General features: G+C 40.7%; 1 protein-coding gene across 1 annotated transcript; it reads left to right on the top strand.

Moving 5' to 3' along the window:
- The first annotated feature begins 8274 nt into the window (after positions 1 to 8274).
- Positions 8275 to 9723, top strand: LOC131228831 (protein FAR1-RELATED SEQUENCE 5-like). Its single transcript, XM_058224686.1, has 3 exons — positions 8275 to 9028; positions 9107 to 9184; positions 9284 to 9723. Exons 1-3 carry the CDS (start codon positions 8275 to 8277, stop codon positions 9721 to 9723), a joined length of 1272 nt encoding a protein of 423 aa, XP_058080669.1.
- The last annotated feature ends 8434 nt before the right edge of the window (positions 9724 to 18157 follow it).

Genomic DNA, 18157 nt, shown 5'->3' with positions numbered 1-18157 from the left:
TGTGGAAAACATCTCCCAGTGTAGTGTAATTATATTTGGGGAGTCAACTCCAAACTCATCCTGGTCAACTCGACTTGACAACATTTTGAAACTCAGTTACGAGCATGATTTGTTCCCCATTCGACGTGATTCATCAAATCCACTTACATGACTCGAAACAGGTCACTGGCTTGTAAGAGTTTTTTTATTTTTTATTTTTTTCCTTCTTTTCTTTTCTTTTTAAGCGAAAAATAAAAAGATTGGTTTTGAACCCAAGACCTTTACCAAGCATTGCTCTTTTTCAACTTCTTTTATATTATAGCTATATAAAGCTATGTTAAATGCTTATAAATATTTTTAATCTAATTATTGAATATCGAGTTGAAATAGAGAGTCATCTGAGTCTTTGAGTCAACTCAATCCAGCTGGACATTGAGTTTTCTGAACTATGGCTCGCCTATTGTAGCACCTGAATTGTTCCTTGTTTTAAGAGCTGTTTATCAAATGACTTAGTTCCCCACCACACCTGAATTGTTCCTTGTTTTAAGAGCTGTTTATCAAATGACTTGGTTCCCCACCATCAATGTTCATGTTGTACATGTATGGCGGAAAAGATTATGTGATTAGAACATGTTCTGCAACAGGCTAAAATGAACACTTCTGAGGCCTTAGAAAGCTGGATCTCTCATACTTTTCGCCGCAAGACATCTCATTTCTGACTGCATTAAAATTCAGGACCCAAATTCATCAGGCTGCCCAAACCATTTGAATTTTCTGCCTTGAAAATCAGGCAAAAATGTTCTTCAGGTGAGCCAAATGGGCCTTTACATCATCTGAGCATAAACAGTGGTGATGGTCTCCAGCTGGGTGTTGGAAGAACTGTAATGGATAACATTACAATGGGCTTTTGGAAGTAGCAGTTGGTAGGGATGAGAAGGGTGATATCAAAATGACTGGTTGATACCATGTATGCTTGTTGGGAAGATTGTGATGAGGCAAAGTAAAAAAGCTGTTTGAGCAGGTTTGGAGATTTTTCAAGTTATCTTAGCCATCGGTCAGTTGCCCTAAAAGGTCAACTAAAATCAATCAATAGCCTACATTCTACAAGAAAAATCTCAACCCACAAAACCAATGGAATCTTGGGCGGGCTTTGCCACAAGATGCCCCCTTCATTAATGGCCTATATTGAACTTGTGTTTTGTTTCAGGCCACCACTTTCAGAAACAATGATCAGGAATTAGATGCAAGATGCAAATTCCTAGTTATCAACAACTCAAAATCACACTGGTTGATGATTTTAGCACCAGACTGTATGTCTTTTGTCAACTGTTTCCTGACCACTGGTTGGAAAGTTTTTGAACCCCTATTGGTAATCCTCGTTCAATCAATGGCTTGGATTGCCTGACCACTGAATTTTTCAGATGTGCCTCACAGTATTTTATGGAAAGACTATTGAAAACTACTAAAACCTGGCAGAATGCTAAGCGTTGATCACCGTCTTCTTCGCATAGATACCTCAAATCCACGACGAAAGTATGAAAATATAAATAAATTTTAGAAATTTGGGAAATTGATTGATGATTCCAATAAACGAGTTTACAACCCTTTAAATGTGGATACTAATCCGTCAAGAATTTTTAGAATTAAACTACAACTAAAACTCCTAGAAATCTTGATTTACTATAAATAGTAAAGTTACTATTTATAGACAGTCATCCTACTAAACATCACGGTTTTTGGCCAAAAATAATGTCTATTTGGCTTAACCATGTTATTCATGAAAGTTATAATCAAACTAAAGCTTATTATAAATATTAAAAACAAATTAAGACGGAAATCGGACCGTGTTGTAATCCTGCAAATTTGGCCTGCACAACCTGGCGTAGCAAGTTGGGTGGCTAAAGGAACTCGTCCTACCTCAAAATCATATATGAAACCCTGGATAATTCCGGTTTGTGAGATATGCCTGTTTAAGGTCCTGACAGTCCGGATCACTTCCGCCTCCGATCGGGCCTTTTCTAGTCCATCTTGGCCATGAAATTGTCCACGGCCTGCTCTACATCAAGAACGGACGGACCCTAGGGAACCTGTGCAACAAGAACGGCCTCTGGGTCCACCATGATGCCTATTTGACATCCTCTGGGTCCACCTCTTTCACTGGATCATGTTAGGACTTGACCCTAAAAATTAGGCAGATCCAAAACTCAAGTGGGCCCCACCAAAGGAGACTTGAAACAGGGACGGTCACAGTCAAAACCATCCCGGGGTCCACCATAATGTTTATATGCCATCCAACCTGTTCACAAGGTGAATCCCCACCTGGAAGAAGGAGATGAGAAACTTAAGTGGGCCCAAAAAGGTTTCAACGGTAGGCACCCTTATCCACTTTTTTTCCGGTGGTACGGCCCTAAAATGATCCGGTTCAATGGATGGATGGAATGAATTTTACACAGACATCTCAGTGGGCTCCACACAGCTCGATGGTGCACAGCTCTCTACTACGCTCCAGATGAAACTCGTGGCTTGTTTTGGAAAAGTGGGCCATCACAATTCACAGAGGTGGCTCAAAGGGAGTGGAAATCGCCCAAATTGCTGTAGCATTCATCAAACCCTAAGAATATTAAATCAACCCCTTCACATGACCACACGCATGTGTAATACATGGTGGACCCGTCAAATGGACTATGGACCCAGAAGCTGTCTTTGGACCCACATCATCTCAAGCTTCTTTTGGTCATCTATACTTGCATTACTATCCCTTGATGGAAAGAGCTCGACCCCTTTGAATTTTCATCTTTCACTTTTATTCAAATTTTCCAAGCCCTGATAGAACACCAATGAGCACATACATACATAAACCCACAACCAATATAAACCCTCAAACTCTAATAAACCCAAGACTCATCATATACCTAAAAAGTCCAATCCATATATGTGGCCTGCTCTCCTGTGCACCGTTTGTGCACCATTTCAGGTGAGCACCTTTGCACACGTGTCATAGGCACAAAATCCGTTCGGTCCACATGATGCGGCATCTCATGAAGCCACGTTCCAAGTTTCAGCCTGATCCAAAACCCTAGTAGACCATGGCAAAGAGAGAAGCAAATCAAAGGATGAAACTGTTTCCTTTTGCCATGGCCTACCAGATTTTTAGATCAGGCTGAAATTTGGACTACAAGGTTTCATGAGGTGCAGCATCATGTGGACTGATCTAATTTTGTGCTCATGACATGTATGCAAAGGTGCACACAGGTGCTCACCTAGGAAGGTGCGCAGGTGAGCATCTATATATAGAGGGAGAGATATATATAGAGGGAGAGAGTGGAATGCTCGCGTGAACACCTTTGTATACATGTCATAGGCACAGAAACTTTCAGGCTGATACAAAACTCTAGTGGCCATGGCAAGCAGTTTCCTCCCTTGACTTGCATCTCTTTGCTATGGCCCACTAGAGTTTTAAATCAAGCTAAAAATAGGGCTCGTGGAGTTTCACGGGGTGCCACATCACATGGACCATTCAGATTCTGTGCCTAAGACACGTGCAGATTATGTGCCTAAGATATGTGCAAAGATGCGCATGGGTGCTAACATGAGAAGGTGCACATGTATTCCTCTCTCTCTCTCTCTCTCTCTCTCTCTCATGGCCCACCAAAGTTTTGGATCAAAGTAAAAATTAAGCGCAGGATTTCATAAGTTGTTGTTTCACGTAGACCGTTCATATTTTAAAGTCACATCATGTATGATGAGTTATCAAAAAAGTTCGCACAAGTTCCTTAGGCTTATATATATATATATATATATATATATATATATATATATATATATATATATATATATATATATATATAGGGAAAAGGTACAATGCGCTCGAGCTGATTTTAACGTCCCATGAGGTTGAGCTGTGTGGGCCCCATCATGATGCGTTTCGAACATCTACCCCATCAGTCAGATGCACCATTCCATCATGGGCCTAGGTCTTAAAAATCAAGTCAATCAGTGACTTACGTGGGCCACACCACATACAGAAGTTGAGAGGGGCTACCCTCCATTAAAACATTCATAATCATTTGTTGGGCCCACCGAGATGTGGTTCACAAATCCAGCCTATCCATTATGTGTGTCCCACTTGGCTGAGGGTTCAGACCAAGTTTCAGACGCATCCAAATTTCAGGTGGGCCCCACCAAGTGATTTTATATATTTTAGGCATGTCTTCACATGATTTTAGATGGTATGGCCCACCTGAGTTCCGTATACGGCTGATTTTTGGGATATCCCATAATTTAAAGGGGACGCATCAAATGCACAGTGTTGATGTTCAAAACGCATCACGGTGGGGCCCACACAGCTCGACCTCATGGGACGTTAAAATCAGCTCGAGCGCATTGTACCTTTTCCCTATATATATATATATATGGAAAAGGTTCTATACGGTCGAGCTCATGGGAACTCCCCATGAGGTCGAGCTGTGTGGGCCCCACCATGATGTATGTCGAACATCTACCCCATCAGTGAGATGCACCATTCCATAGTGGGCCTAGGGCTTAAAAATCAAGTCAATCCGTGATTTGTGTGGGCCACACCACATACAAAAGTTGAAACGGGTTACCCTCCATTAAAACATTCATAATCATTTTTTGGGCCCACCGAGATGTGGTTCACAAATCCAGCCCATCCATTATGCGTGTCCCACTTGGATGAGGGGTCAGACCAAGTTTCAAACGCATCCAAATTTCAGGTGGGCCCTGCCAAGTGCCTTTATATGTTTTAGGTATGTCTTCCCATGATTTTAGATGGTATGGCCCACTAGAGTTCCGTATTCGGCTGATTTTTGGGATATCCCATAATTTAAAGGGGACCCATCAAATGCACGGTGTTGATGTTCGACATACATCATGGTGGGGCCCACACAGCTCGACCATATAGAACCTTTTCCATATATATATATAGGAACGCTCAGCTACGCACCGGTTCGCACGTCATTATGTGTGAACCTTCCTATCAAACGTTGGATAAGGTAGATGGTCTGGATGAAGGCACTCTTAGCGCGAGCTTAAAAAAGCGAGTTTCCTTCTCTCTCGCGTCTCTTCACCCCCTCTCCGAAGGATGCGGCGAAAGCCTTTTTACGTAAAATTCTTTCGCTGAGATGCTAGGTGGGTCCCACCAAGATGTTAATGATAAATCCACGCCGTCCATACATTTTTTAAAATAATTTTATGGTATAAACCCAAAATTGAGGTAGATCAAATTCTCAAGTGAGCCACACAGTGTTGATTGAACTCTTACCAATAAAAACTTCCTGGGGCTACCAAATTTTTGGATCAAGCTGATATTTACTTTTTTTCCAACATTCAGGTTTGCATGACCTAATCCACAGGTTGGATGTCAAATAAATATCATGGTGGGCCCTAAAAAATATTTAACGGTGAGAATCATTATCACCGCTGCTTCGTGTGGTGTGGTTCACTTGAGATTTGGATCTGCCTCAGTTTTGAGATAATGCCCTGAAATGATAAGGAAAAATGGATGGATGGGGTAGATTTCTCAAAAACATCATGGTTGGCCCCACCTAAATTTCCAACGAACTTTGCAAATTGCGAGCGTAATTAAGGGGCAGATTTGATTTCCCGTGAAAGCCTTTCGCAAGAAGTTCCTGCGCAAGGATGCTGGGTGGGGCCCACCACCATGTTTTTGGGAAATTTACTCCGTTCATCCGTTTGTAGAGCTCATTTTAGGAAAATCGACCAAAAACGAGGTGGATCCAAAACTAAAGTGGGCCACACGAGAGGAAAAATTGGAGAAAGAAATACTTACCATTGAAACCTTCCTGGGCTCCACCTTGATGTTTATATGCCATCAAAACTGTTTATAAGGTGATTACACAGGGATGAAGTGAAAATATAGAAAATTTATCCTGGAAAAAAGCTTTTATGATCATAAAAATGTTTCAACGGTTCTCACTGAAACCCTACTGTTTCCTCTCGTGTGGCCCAATCGAGTCTTGGATCCACCTCATTTTTTGTCGGTTATCCTAAAATTAGATTGCAAAATGGATGAACGGAATATATTTTCCAAAAACATGGTGGTGGGCCCCACCCAGCATCCTTGCCCAGGAACTTCTTCTGCCAAAGGCTTTCGCAAGAAATTGGCATCACCACAGAGGTTGACGTGGAATGGATACTGGCGTAGGTTGAGTAGCCAGAGACGACTGGAGTGACGTCACCAAGTTCTGTGTGCCCCACATGATGTATGTGTTGTATTCGCACCTTCCAAACATTTGGAGAGATCATTTTAGGATATGGTCCAAAGAATGAGGTAGATCCAAGGCTGGGGTGGACCCCACCATAGAAAATAGTGGTGAGAGTGACGCCACTGTTGAAACCTTCAAAAGGTCCACCATCATTTTTATTTGAGATCCAATCTGTTCATGTGTTAACGCATACATGAAGAAGGGAAAACACAAATATTATCTTGATCGAGAGCTTTTGTGGCCCTCAGAACTTTTTAATGGCGGGCATCACTCTCCCCGCTATTTTCTGTGGTGGGGTCCACTAGATCTTGGGATCTGACTCATTCTTTGGATTATGCCCCCCTCTCATACTCTCTCTCTCTCTATCCGAAGAGAAAATCTTCTCTCAAACCCACCCTATCAAAAACACCATACACCTCTCTCTCTCTTGGCTCGACATTCATGACAGCTTTCTAATTGTGCCATTCTTCCGTTCTCCCAGAATCTAGTCTCTCTCTCTCTCTCTCTCTCTCTCTCTCTCTCTCTCTCTCTCTCTCTCTTCCCCCTTCTCTATTGTTTTGGATCGGTTAGGGCTTCCTAGATTTGGGAAAGCTAAATCCGGTTAGAGTTTTGATATTCCAATTTCTGCAATGTGTAAAAATATATATATATATATATATATATATATATATATATATATATATATATATATATATATATATATATATATATATATATATTTTAAAAGAAACTTAATCAGAAACAATCAGATTTAAAGAGATATCATGAAATTGACCAAAAAAGTTTTTCCTTCTCCTTTTGATTGAAAAAACCAAACTTAAGTAGATAAACTTATAAGGAAAAAAATTGATAACATTGCCTTAAAAAAACATATCCAAAAAAAGCAACGTGTATCAATGAATAATTATAATAATAATCTATTTAGCATAGGCAATGAGATTGAATTAATTACAAGTGAAGTGATATAAGATTCTAAATATGAGAGAGTTGAAAATGTTATTTTCAGCACATGTGGGAGTCATGGTGGTCTAGGAAGAGATCCGTTCCACTCATTAGATGGGTCCACCATAAATAACACCTTACCCAAAATCAAACCCTAGTTGTAACAAAAAAAAATGGACTAATAGGCTATTTAATGTACATGCTAGTACAGTTGATAGGTTTTTTTTCTAGTCCAGGAACTCTTGATAGTGGGACCCACCTAATGAGTGGCCTAGATCTTGAAAATGTGTACTACATTGACACAATTGTGACTAATGTTATCCTAAATCTCTACTCCCGCGAATCCCCTAACATATGTCAACATGTAATTTCTTTTTTAGTTCAGATGAGTCACTCTCAAAGGCCGCTTAGAATGAAATTATTGTTTTGTGCAGTACTTTTGCTATTTTCTATTTCTCATATTGGACTTGGACAATGCCTCTGAGAAAGCATTAATTTTTTTTGTAGGTCGTACTACTATTAACAAATGAATGCCGATGGAGAGGATCCCATTAAGGCAACTGAATCATGTGAAGGAACTGTTTCTAGAAGTGAATGGATTCCTGAAGTAGAAGAATGTAAAAAACCAATTGTAGGGAAAACTATATTCTCTTCATTGGAAGAGGCCTATGAATTTTACAATAACTATGCAAGATGTGCTGGTTTTAGTGTTAGGAAATGCTCTTGCAAGTATGCTAGCGAAAGTAAGACGGATGATAGCAGTAGTGAAATGGAAGATGAATTAAACTTGAAGAAAAATAGATTGACAGTTTAGAAAAGATTTGTATGTGCGAGAGAGGGAAATACAGATTAGAAGGCACAAAAGAAAAAAGGCCAACTAAAAAGGAGAAGGGGTGTAACAAGAGATAATTGTCCTGCCGTTATGATTGTAGCGTTTCAAAAATCCATTTCAAAATACATAGTTAAAAAATTCATTGAGGTGCATAGTCATGACCTGGCCACACCTCATAAGAAGTATCTATTGAACTCCCATCGTATGGTGACGAAAACGCAGAGAAGCTTACAAGATGACTTCCTAGCATCCAACATTAAGATGACACAAACAATGGCCGTTCTTTCAGCACAGTTGGGTGGGTACGAAAATATAGGTTGCACTGAAAAAGACTTGACAAATTATGAAAGGGATAAGAGACAGAAATCCAAGGGTCGTGATGCTCAGATGTTGTACGAACATTTTGAAGAAATGAAAGAGTTGCATCTAACATTTGAATATGAAGTGAAAGTTGACGAAGAAAATAGCTTATTACATTGTTTTTGGGCCGATCATATTGCACGTCAGTCGTACAAATATTTTGGTGATGTTATAGTCTTTGACACTACTTATAATACCAACCGATATGGTTTGATATTTGCTCCATTTATGGGAGTAAATCATCATGGGCAGTCTATTACTCTTGGATGTGGTTTCATACACGATGAAACCACTGAATCTTTTATTTGGTTGTTTGAGTCGTGGCGTAAAGCGATGCAAGGAGAGTCACCTAAAGCCATAATAACAGATCAAGATCCAGCAATGACGAAGGCCATTTCTATTGTATTTTCAAATACATTCCATCGGTATTGTATTTGGCATATAATGCAGAAGGTACCTGAGAAATTAGGAGCCATCGCACATAGGGATGAATTTATTCGACCATTCAACGATTGTGTATGGAATTCGCAAACGTCTGAAGATTTCGAAGATTCATGGGAAAAATTGATGACAGAGAATGGTTTGGAAGATAATGTATGGTTGAACTCTATATATGCAGTCCGTCATAAATGGATACCCGCGTTTGTACGGCATGTATTTTTTGCGGGTATGTCAAGTAGCCAGCGTAGTGAAAGTATGAATGCATTCTTTCGTAGTTATATCTCGAAACGTAATTCATTTATAGATTTCATTGTTCGGTTTGATAGGGCACTTGCTCGCCAAAGGCATAACGAGCTTGCTGCAGATCATGAAACGATCAGTAGTAAGCCAAAGTTAAAAACGCCATGTGAAATGGAAAAAGTAATGGGCGAGACATACACATGGAGAATATTTTATAAATTTTAGAATGAATTATTTGAAGGATTGGATTATGTTGCAGAAGGTGAAAGGGAAAATGATGATATTTATGTCTATAACGTATTCAAAGTTGCACGCTTGGAAGAAAACGACTGCGACCGAGTGGTTAGATATGAAGTGAGTAAAAAACATGCTGATTGTAGTTGTCTCAAATTTCAGTTCAAAGGTATACCGTGTAGACATATATTATGCGTACTTCGACGTGTTCGTATACCTATATTGCCAGAGTATTACATTTTGAAGAGATGGATACGGTATGCAAGAGTAGGTTCTATTCACGACAACGACGAGGTAGCAATCAAGCCAGATTGTGATGATTCCATCTCACTATGTCATAGTAATTTATCTCAGATTTGCCGATTACTTGTCGATGAAGGGTCTTCCTCAAAACAAGGGTATCTCTTGGCTAAGGAAAGGTTGTATGACATTTTAAGGGATGTTTGAAGTATAGAGTCGGAACCATGTGCTGAAATTATAAGAAAACCAGCAAGGAAGCCAACTAGAAAGCAAAAAATGAAAATCAATGATCCAAAACCTGCCAAAACGAAAGGAACCGGAAAGAGAATGATATCCGAGAGGGAAAAGGGTTTTAAAAAGAAAAAGGATCAAAGAAGATGCAATGGTTGTGGTAAGCGTGGAAAGAAGCATGACAAAAGAAATTGTCTAACATTATGTGATACACGTACTTCTGTTATAGAGCATGGAGCACAAGGTATACTATTTTTTCATTAATTTATATGTGTACATTATAGCATTGCAATTTTTTTAATTAAGAAAACTGTTTGATTGTAAAATAAATTCTATAAATCTGATGACATTTTTTATATCCAGGTTTCGATCGAGAAGTTTCTTAGAGTGGTCGATGCTATATGAGTTTACTTCTTTCGTTTATTTTTCTTGGCTGTAATAAAATGAAAAAAGTAGAACATAAATTTGCACAGCATTGTTCTCTCCATAGAACTTATTAAAAGGTTTGTTTATGTAATTGAAATAACATTTTTCTCAAATATTGGTGTGCTTCAAATATTATCAATTTTTTTTTCTAATGTTTGGGCAATATCTATAATTTGTAGGAAAAGAAAATTGAAGAGGTTGTGTTCAATCGTCCCCAACATGAGCAGGATAAAAAAGAAGAAAAAAGAGTAGGTCAAGTATCTATAGATGTCATTTTCATTTTTTGTTTTTCTTTTCATTGGTTTACATATTAGAGGATTACAGTTTGTTCATTGGTTTTGGTGGGTCCATGGCCTAGCACCCATGGATGTGGTGCTAGGCTGTTGCTATGTTTGCTTCTCGTTAACAAGAGTTGTTTAACAGTGGGATTTATGCACTTAAATCTTGAAATGTTTCAAGTAATGTTTGAGAAATCAACAGGTCATAGCGATCAAGTTGTTAAGGACATATTTTGAAGAGTCATATGATGCTCACGGCAATACAATGCTTGATGTGCAGGCACTCGAATGGATGAACATTCCTGGTCATTAAAGTAGGATCAATAAATATTTTTTCAATTCAAAATGTCATACTGTGAAAAGAAAAAAAAAACACTTGAATGTGGCTAATGTAGGTAAGGTTAAAACCGATAAAAAGAGTCAGACAAAAGAGTTAAAGAGCCAAGCTAAAACAAGAGCCAGGAGGTGCATGGATTTCTAAACATGGGCCCACTTATGAGAAATGAAAACCCGTGTATACTTTTCAAAGCATCTATATCTTGAGAGAGAGAGAGAGAGTGTAAAAGGATTAGTGGGAATTTGGCGAGAAATTATCGGACGCAGATTAGCTACTGACCGGTTGAGTAGCATGATGACGTCATCAAGTTCAGTGGGATCCATCATGATGTATGTGTTATATCCATCACGATTTTTTTTTAAAATATATATAGAAGGCTCAAGTGGACCACACCATAGGAAGCAGTGGTGATAATAATTCTCACCGTTGAAAATTTTCTGGGGCCCACCGTGATTTATATTTGCCATCCAACCTATTCATAAATTTACATAGATCTGGATGAAGAGAAAACACAAATATCAGCTCTATCCAAAACTTCTTTGGCCCCAATGAATTTTTCAACGGTAAGGGTTTAATCCTCACTGTGTAGCCCACATCTATCTTGGATCTGCCACATTTTTGAGCTAATAGCTTAAAATGATGAAAAAAATGGATGGACGGTGTGGATAAGACCGTAGAAAACATTACCGTGGCCACTCAAAGCTACCTCCTGTTCCAGAGATGGGCAGAGGTGGGACGCGGTACGCGTCCACAGACTCCCTGACGAACTGAAAGTCACCAAGTTCTGTGGGCCACTCCATGATGTATGTTTTGTATCTACACCGCCCATCCATTTGGGGAGATCATATTAGGGCATGATCAAAAGAATGAGTCAGATCCCAAGATCTAGTGGACCCCACCACAAAAAATAGCGGGGAGAGTGACGCCGCCATTAAAAAGTTCCAAGGGCTACAAAAGCTCTCGATCAAGATAATATTTGTGTTTTCCCTTCTTTCATGTCTGCGTTAACACATGAACAGATTGGATCTCAAATAAAAATGATGGTGGACCTTTTGAAGGTTTCAACAGTGGGCGTCACTCTCACCACTGTTTTCTATGGTGGGGTCCACCCTAGCCTTGGATCTACCTCATTCTTTGGTCCATATCCTAAAATGATCTCTCTAAATGTATGGACGGTGGGGATACAACACATACATCATGTGGGGCACACAAAACTTGGTGACATCACTCCAGTCGTCTCTGGCTGCTCAACCTATGCCAGTATCCATTCGGCGGCAACCTCTGTGGTGACACGGATTTCTTGTGAAAGCCTTTAGCAGAAGAAGTTCTTGGGCAAGGATGCTGGGTGGGGCCCACCACCATGTTTTTGGAAAATATATTCCATTTATCCATTTTGCAAGCTAATTTTAGGTTAACTGACAAAAAATGAGGTGGATCCAAGACTCGACTGGGCCACACGAGAGGAAATAGTAGGGTTTCAGTGAGAACCGTTGAAACATTTTTATGATCATAAAAGTTTTTTTTTAGGATAAATTTTCTATATTTTCAATTCATCCCTGTGTTAATCACCTTATAAACGGTTTTGATGGCATATAAACATCAAGGCAGAGCCCAGGAAGGTTTCAACAGTAGGTATTTCTTTCTCCAATTTTCCCTCTCGTGTGGCCCACTTTAGTTTTGGATCCACCTCATTTTTGGTCGATTTTCCTAAAATGAGTTCTATAAATGGATGAACAGAGTATATTTTCCAAAAACATGGTGGTGGGCCCCACCCAGCATCCTGGCGCAAGTCTTGCGAAAGGCTTTCACAGGAAATCAAATCTACCCCCTAATTACGCTCGCAATTTGTAAAGTTCGTTGAAAATTTAGGTGGGGCCAACCATAATCTTTTTGAGAAATCTACCCCGTCCATCCATTTTTCCTTATCATTTCAAGGCATTATCCCAAAACTGAGGCAGATCCAAATCTCAAGTGGGCCACATCGCAGGAAGCAGCGGTGATAATGATTCTCACCGTTAAATATTTTTTAGGGCCCACCGTAATATTTATTTGACATCCAACCTGTAGATTAGGTCATGCAAACCTGAATGATGGAAAAAAAGTAAATATCAGTTTGATCCAAAAATTTGGTAGCCCCAATAAGCTTTTGATGGTGAAAGTTCAATCAACACTGTGTGGCCCACTTGAGATTTTGATCTAACTTAGTTTTGGGTTCATACCATAAATTTATTTTTAAAAATGTATGGACGGCATGGATTTATCATTAACATCTTGGTGGGACTCACCTAGCATCCCAGCGAAAGAATTTTATGTGAAAAGGCTTTCGCCGCATCCTTCGGAGAGGGGGTGAAAAGACGTGCGAGAGAAGGAAACTCGCTTTTTAAAGCTCGCGCTATGAGCGCCTTCATCCAAACTGTTTACCTTATTCGACGGTTGATAGGAAGGTTCATATGTAATGACGTGCTCCATATATATATATATATATATATATAGGGAAAAGGTACTATGCGCTCGAGCTGATGGGAACGACCCATGAGGTCGAGCTGTGTGGGCCCCACCGTGATGCGTTTCAAACATCTATCCCATCAGTCAAATGCACCATTCCATAATGGGCCTAGGTCTCAAAAATCAAGTCAATCCGTGACTTGTATGGGCCACACCACATACAAAAGTTGAGAGGGGCCGTGCACCATTAACACATTCATAATCATTTTTTGGGCCCATCGAGATGTGGTTTGCAAATCTAGCCCATCCATTATGTGTGTCCCACTTGGATGAGCGTTCAGACCAAGTTTAAGATGCATGCAAATTTTAGGTGGGCCCTACCAAGTGCTTTTATATGTTTTTGGCATGTACATTTTTTTAGATGGTATGGCCCACCTTAGTTCTGTATACGGCTGATTTTTGGGATATCCCATAATTTAAAGGGGACCCATCAAATGCACGGTGTTGATGGTTGACACGCATCACGGTGGGACCCACACAGCTCGACCTCATGGGAGTCAATCGTGAGCTCAAGCGCATAGTACATTTTCCCATATATATATATATGTAAGATAGAGAGAGGAATACATGCGCACCTTCTCACGTGAGCACCCATGCGCACCTTTACACATGTCTTGGGCACAGAATCTGAACGGTCAATGCGATGCAGCACCCCTTAAAACCTCGCGAGCCCAACTTTCAGCCTAATACAAAACTGTGGTGGGCCATGGAAAAATGAAATAGTTTCTTCCATTGATTTACATTTCTCTTTGCTATGGCCCACTAGAGTTTTGGATCAAGATGAAAATTGGGCCCATAGAGTTTCAAGGGGTATTACATCACGTGGACCGTTCAGATTTTTCGCCCAAGACATGTGTAAAGGTGCACACAAATGCTCACCTAAGAAGGTGAGCACATATATATATATATATATATATATATATATATATATATATATATATATATATATATATATATATATATTCAAATAGAGGAGAACTTTTTTGAGAACCCATCACACATGATTTGACTCCAAAATTTGAATGGTCCATGTGAAGCAGCACCTCATAAAACACTCCGGGCCTAATTTTTATTTTGATCCAAAACTCTGCTAGGCCATGAAAAATGAAAACAGTTTCCTCCCTTGATTTGCATTTCTCTTTGCTATGGCCCACCAGAATTCCCCACATGCATGACCCAATTAGTTTTCTGGTCAGCTTGGGTACAAGTCATTTTAGCCCCGCATAACCCGACTTTATATGTACATTCATTGTGCCATTCCAACCCTCGTTTAGCAAACCATTCATCTTGAATGTTGACCGTTCATTTCATTCCTCTAGAATGTTTGTCTCTTTGTACATGTGACCTACTTCATTAACGGATAGATTAGGAACATCAACGTGGGAAATTGGAATTTCATTAATTTTTGGGCTGAGCCCGAGCTCAACCAATTGTTTTCAGGCTTGAGCTTGAGCCTATGTGCTAGGCCATGTCAGGTTTGGGCATTAGGTCTTAGGCATGAGGCCAGCCAGGCCAGGCCCAACCCAACCCAAACCTGTCAACGGGCATATATGTAATTAGGGGTGCACATCAAGTCGAACTAAGTCAAGCTGATCAACTCAGCTCGATTCGGCTTGAACACTGGCTGACCTCGGCTCGGTCCTCGAGCCTGACTGGCCAGCTCGGCTCAGTTCGGTCAGCAGCTTGGGCCAACTCGGGCCGAGTTTGCCATTGAGGCATTTCCACGAACACCTGAATTACAACTTTAAAATCTCACTGTTTTACAAACAGAGGCAATGGTTTTACAGGTATTTTATCAAACACCTTCTAAGTAACATAAAAACCTAAAAAAAAGGGTATTTGTTTCATGTACATACCTTCCTTGCCACCAGCCAAACCTTCCTTGCCACCGGAGTCCACTGAATGTGTACTACTGGCTGATTAGTGCGATTTTCGTCCACTGAATGTGTACTACTGGCTGATTAGTGCGATTTTCATCCACTGAATGTGTACTACTGGCTGATATTTTCTTCACTGTTATAGGTTGGCCAAGCTTGTTTGGTCAAGATGTTTGGGCTCACACAAAAACATATTTACATAAGTGCATGTGCATGGCCATTGGCCACCAAACTATCAATCGTTGGGACATCTATCAAATGGAGAGGCTAGATATCCAATCAACAAACTCCTTTGTGGACTATTGTTCATGGTTCGGTCGACCATTCAAAAATTATTTAACACATCAGGTTGAGTAGAGTTTTCGGGCTTTACAAGTCATTTTATCAAACAGTTGGTGAGCAACATCAATGGCAAAGTAACCGAGTCACCGAACTGGTTCGATTCGAGCTGGATTCAATCTGAGTCGAATCAAGCTGAGGCCTGCTCGAACTCATTTTTCAGCTCAAAAATCAGCTCGACTCGGCTCGAACTCAGCTTCGAACCGAGTTGAATCGAGCTTTTTTGAGTCGAGCTAGCTCGGTTCGTGTACACCCCTATATGTAATACATGTCTGCCCCTTTACAAGAGCCATAGGGAGCACAAACTAGGTCTTTGTGACCCGCATATTCATTGCATTTTTCTTGATCGTGTGGACTTGCATCCTAATATCCTAAATAATGCCATTTTCCCATATGATTGGATGGGATTGTCGACCTCAACAGGGCCCATCCACCAGAAATTGAAGTAGCAAATACGACCATACAACGCCTCATAGGGAGCCATGCCGATACTCGCCTGGAAACTATTATTATACGCGAACTCTGCATACTGAAGACAATCATCCCAACTGTCTTTGAAATCCAAAACACAAGCTCGCAACATATCCTCCAGGACTTGATTCACGCGCTCCGTCTGCCCATCTGATTGCGGATGAAACGCGGTGCTGAACTTCAGTTTCACACCCATGGCTTCCACTGGATACGAGTCCGGAAGATAGATGTAAAACGCGTGTCTCTATCAGACACAATCTCCAGGGGAACTCCATGCAGACGCACTATCTCCTTGATATACAACCTAGCCAACTCGTCTGCAGAGTAAGTGACTCTGATCGGTAAGAAATGCGCCGACTTCGTTAATCGATCGACGATCACCCAAATAGAGTCAAATCCCTTTCTCGTCCTCGGCAACCCAGAAATAAAATCCATAGAGATGAAATCCCACTTCCATTCAGCTATGGGCATGGGCTGCAATAACCCAGGAGGTCGGTGATGCTCTGACTTGACCAGCTGGCACGTGAGACAACAAGAGACAAACTCAGCAATATGGACCTTCATGTTGTCCCACCAATAAGATCTTCTCATATGATACATCTTCGTGCTACCTGGATGCATCACAAGCTTAGAACTATGGGCTAACTCGAGAACCTCCCGTCTCAAGTCAGGATCACGAACACATAACCGGCCACGAAAACGTAGGCCCCCATCAGAACTAACACTCCAGTCGGAGTTCCCATCTGTACCAACCCGCTGCCTCATCTTCACCAAGAGCTCATCATCTACCTGAGCTGCAACGATCCTCTCGTCGATGACGGGCTGTACACGAATGTGTGCGATAACCTCATACGGCTCAACCACCGTAAGCTTCTGCTCAAAATCGCGCACGAACTCCAACATCGCCCACTCTGCTATCATCAGCGGAGCCGCAAACTCCAAAGCCATCTTGCGACTCAACGCATCTGCCACAAGGTTCGCCTTACCAGGATGGTAAGAAACATCGAACTTGAAGTCCTTCAATGTTTCCATCCATCTGCGCTGCCTCATATTCAAATCACGCTGCCCTATATGTAATTGAGTTTTGGAACTTGATCAAGATGAAAATTGAGTTTTGGAACTCAGCTTCGAACCGAGTTGAATCGAGCTTTTTTGAGTCGAGCTAGCTCGGTTCGTGTACACCCCTATATGTAATACATGTCTGCCCCTTTACAAGAGCCATAGGGAGCACAAACTAGGTCTTTGTGACCCGCATATTCATTGCATTTTTCTTGATCGTGTGGACTTGCATCCTAATATCCTAAATAATGCCATTTTCCCATATGATTGGATGGGATTGTCGACCTCAACAGGGCCCATCCACCAGAAATTGAAGTAGCAAATACGTTGAGGGGGGGCAAGTGCAATTTTGTTACTCTTCTCTATGTCATCTAAAAAGGAGTGCTAAGATGTGCCACCTTAGCTCAACCCCTCTGCCCCACCAGATGATGATCAAAACCATCCATCCATAAGGTCTGACACGTTGATGGGCTACATAGAAACAATCTCACTATATGCAATGTTGAATTAAAATCAGCAAAAACTCACATTTCAATGGACATGAGGATATGTGGTAAGCGAGATTCCAGCCCAAATTAATGGTCTGGATCATCACACGGTGGGCAAAAGGCAGGTGACAGCCTTGGCCAACACTCGACATTCCTTGTCATTATCTACCAAACAATGCAAAGGACTCTCATCTCTCCCTTCGACCAAAATGATGCTCACCCTTGAAAGAGTAAAATCTTTAGGTTCTTGAAAGTGAGTGACATTTTTATTTTTATTTTTGCTTCTTCTTCTCTTCTTTTTTTTGCGCGTTTTTTTTTTTTTTCTTTTTTCCTTTTTGGTCTTTTGTTTTTTGCAAATTTTCTAGCAAGAAATGTTCATCTTAAATAAGAAAGAATAATGCAGAACTTATATTTTCAATCAATTTATGTACCTAGGAACCATTATTTTCTTGGCAAAATCATCATCATCATGGCCTCATCCCAGCTATTTTAAGTCGCATTTTATCAAGGCCCCACGCTCGGTGAATAAATAAGCCCTGCTATAGCTTCTCACCACCTCAATGCAAGTCCACTAAACTCTTCTCATCCTCTTTCCAGACCTCTTCAACCCTAATCATGGTACCCTAAGCT

The sequence above is a fragment of the Magnolia sinica genome, chromosome 16, assembly GCF_029962835.1.
Source record: "Magnolia sinica isolate HGM2019 chromosome 16, MsV1, whole genome shotgun sequence".
Taxonomy (NCBI): domain Eukaryota; kingdom Viridiplantae; phylum Streptophyta; class Magnoliopsida; order Magnoliales; family Magnoliaceae; genus Magnolia; species Magnolia sinica.
The sequence above is the reverse complement of the archived record's forward strand: the minus strand, read 5'-3'. Positions and strand labels throughout refer to the sequence as shown.